The following is a 2,339-nucleotide window of genomic DNA, read 5'->3' on the forward strand; positions in this document are numbered from 1 at the left end:
GCAAGTTGGAGCTAAACTCTGCAGGACATCGGCCCTCCAGGACCGAGTTTGGGCACCCCTGGATTAGAGTGTACCAGATCATTACACGCATGCCATACAAAATTTATTTTATACATATATACATTCTGATTTTTTTAAAGTAAATTTTTATGTGATGAAAGTTCAGTCGAAGTCGACTAGTCGCTGATGACGTCATTAATGAACAAATCTCCAAGTCTGGAGCTGTGACAAACACCTTGTGCACAGCTATGGCACATGACACAGCGCTGCCCACATGGCTATTGCTCCTATAACAGCTCATTTTTGAGACTTTAGTCTTTGCAACTTTAGGGATCTTATCTATGCACGAACAGCTTGTAACACTCCGTAGAGAAAGGAAAATTTGAAATTGCATCATATGACCCCTTTAAACTTTTCAGTTTCTAAGCTGTTTTATTGAGAAATCACAGAATGGTGTTGACAATACATTTCCGCACTGAATGATTCTGTGCGCGCACGATGTGTGCGTGATGTACGAGCTACTGTCTGTAGCCAATGTATGGGCAGTACAGTGCAGCAGCACATTATATTAGAACGGCAATTAATTTACCTGTACAATAAGCTGTTTAAAACTTGCATTCTCCCGTTCAATTTCGAGCATTCAGTAATATAATCACACGTGTTGTGGAGCGCTTTCAGAGTATGCATTTATTTGTCATTTTAACTGTTTGGAAACAGTATAAATGTGTAAGTCCTTCAAAAATGTCTTATCCTGTTGCGCCCTCTATAGGACCAGCGACTAGTCGACGTCAAGCTTAAAGCGTCATGACAAATTAATTTACCTGTACAATAAGCTGTTTAAAACTTGCATTCTCCCGTTCAATTTCGAGCATTCAGTAATATAATCACACGTGTTGTGGAGCGCTTTCAGAGTATGCATTTATTTGTCATTTTAACTGTTTGGAAACAGTATAAATGTGTAAGTCCTTCAAAAATGTCTTATCCTGTTGCGCCCTCTATAGGACCAGCGACTAGTCGACGTCAAGCTTAAAGCGTCATGGCAGAGCATTGAAGTCGACTAGTGATTAGTCAATTAGTCGGTGCAACCCTAATATACATACACACACACAATGAGTGTGTGTGTGTTTTGCTGTACAGCATCATGTGCATGGTGGTTTAGTGATCATGTCCTTCATTTCCCCAGATGTAAAGTTCTTTTAAGGACACAGAATAAATTCATTTTACACACTAATGACATCCGAGTGATCTCTTATTTGTTAAACAGGAGCGTCTGCCAACAGTGCCTTTATCAGGAATGTACAACAAATCTGGCGGAAAAGTACGACTCACATTTAAACTGGAACAGGATCAGTTGTGGATCGGAACAAAAGGTGATTTTGTAATTTAATTAAACATTCATCCCTGATACATGATTTATGCTTATCTTGATTTTTTTTTCTGGCCTACAGAAAGAACAGAAAAAATCCCGATGGGTTCCATCAAAAATGTTGTGACTGAGCCAATAGAGGGTCACGAGGACTATCATATGATGGTATGTGTTTATCACGACATTTTCAACAAGCTATCTGTCATTCTCAAACAGAATTTTTTAAACGTAATGATATTAATGATAATTGTAAATTTGGTGCTGCTGTAAGACAAAAAAGCTGCAGAAGATGGTCAAATCATGTGTATATCTATATAAATAAATATGTTTTTTGTCACTCCAGGCATTTCAGCTGGGTCCGACAGAAGCCTCACAATACTGGGTCTACTGGGTGCCTACACAGTTTGTTGATGCAATCAAAGACACAGTTCTCGGAAAATGGCAGTATTTTTAATGTGCCTCTATAGACACTGAAGAATTGGGATTGAGAGCAAATGATTGAAAACATTAACTGGATCCAACACAATAATCTGAAGAACCGATTTTTCTGAAGTATATCCAGAGCAAACCGAAGGATTGCTGTTGGACAAAATATTTTGGGGGTTTTAAGTGCACTAACTGTCAGCATCCAGTTTTTCAAACTGTTTCACCACTTGTTTTTTTTTTTTAAAGCAATCCCAAGCATAAACAGAAAACTGTACAGAACTTGCATATACATTTCTCGTAGTTATTCTGAAAGAAATAAAAATTATTTAAGGAAAATGATCGATGCAGTAGAAAGATTTTATCTAGTATATTCCTCGGTTTACCTTACAACTCAAGCAAACTTGCCAAAGTCAACAGATCACACAGTTGTTAATTTTACAATCAGCTTTTATCATTGCACAAATTATAGTTTACATGTAAAATAGCGACAATGTAACACTCAGCTATGGTATTAATCCAGGTTAAAAGAGCATTGTTGCATTTTATT

General features: G+C 37.5%; 1 protein-coding gene across 2 annotated transcripts in view; it reads left to right on the forward strand.

Annotated features, from left to right (window-relative positions):
- LOC107674700 (ubiquitin domain-containing protein UBFD1-like) overlaps window positions 1-2,129 on the forward strand; it is a 7,051-nt gene extending 4,922 nt beyond the window's left edge. For both annotated transcript variants that reach the window (XM_016468778.1, XM_016468779.1), the window contains exons 5-7: window positions 1,265-1,370; window positions 1,449-1,531; window positions 1,710-2,129. In XM_016468778.1, the coding sequence (XP_016324264.1) occupies window positions 1,265-1,370; window positions 1,449-1,531; window positions 1,710-1,820 (300 nt within the window). In that variant the 3' untranslated portion in view covers window positions 1,821-2,129. The remainder of the gene's footprint in view (window positions 1-1,264; window positions 1,371-1,448; window positions 1,532-1,709) is intronic.
- The last annotated feature ends 210 nt before the right edge of the window (window positions 2,130-2,339 follow it).

This window comes from Sinocyclocheilus anshuiensis, unplaced genomic scaffold, assembly GCF_001515605.1.
Source record: "Sinocyclocheilus anshuiensis isolate Anshui unplaced genomic scaffold, SAMN03320099.WGS_v1.1 scaffold152, whole genome shotgun sequence".
Lineage (NCBI taxonomy): Eukaryota > Metazoa > Chordata > Actinopteri > Cypriniformes > Cyprinidae > Sinocyclocheilus > Sinocyclocheilus anshuiensis.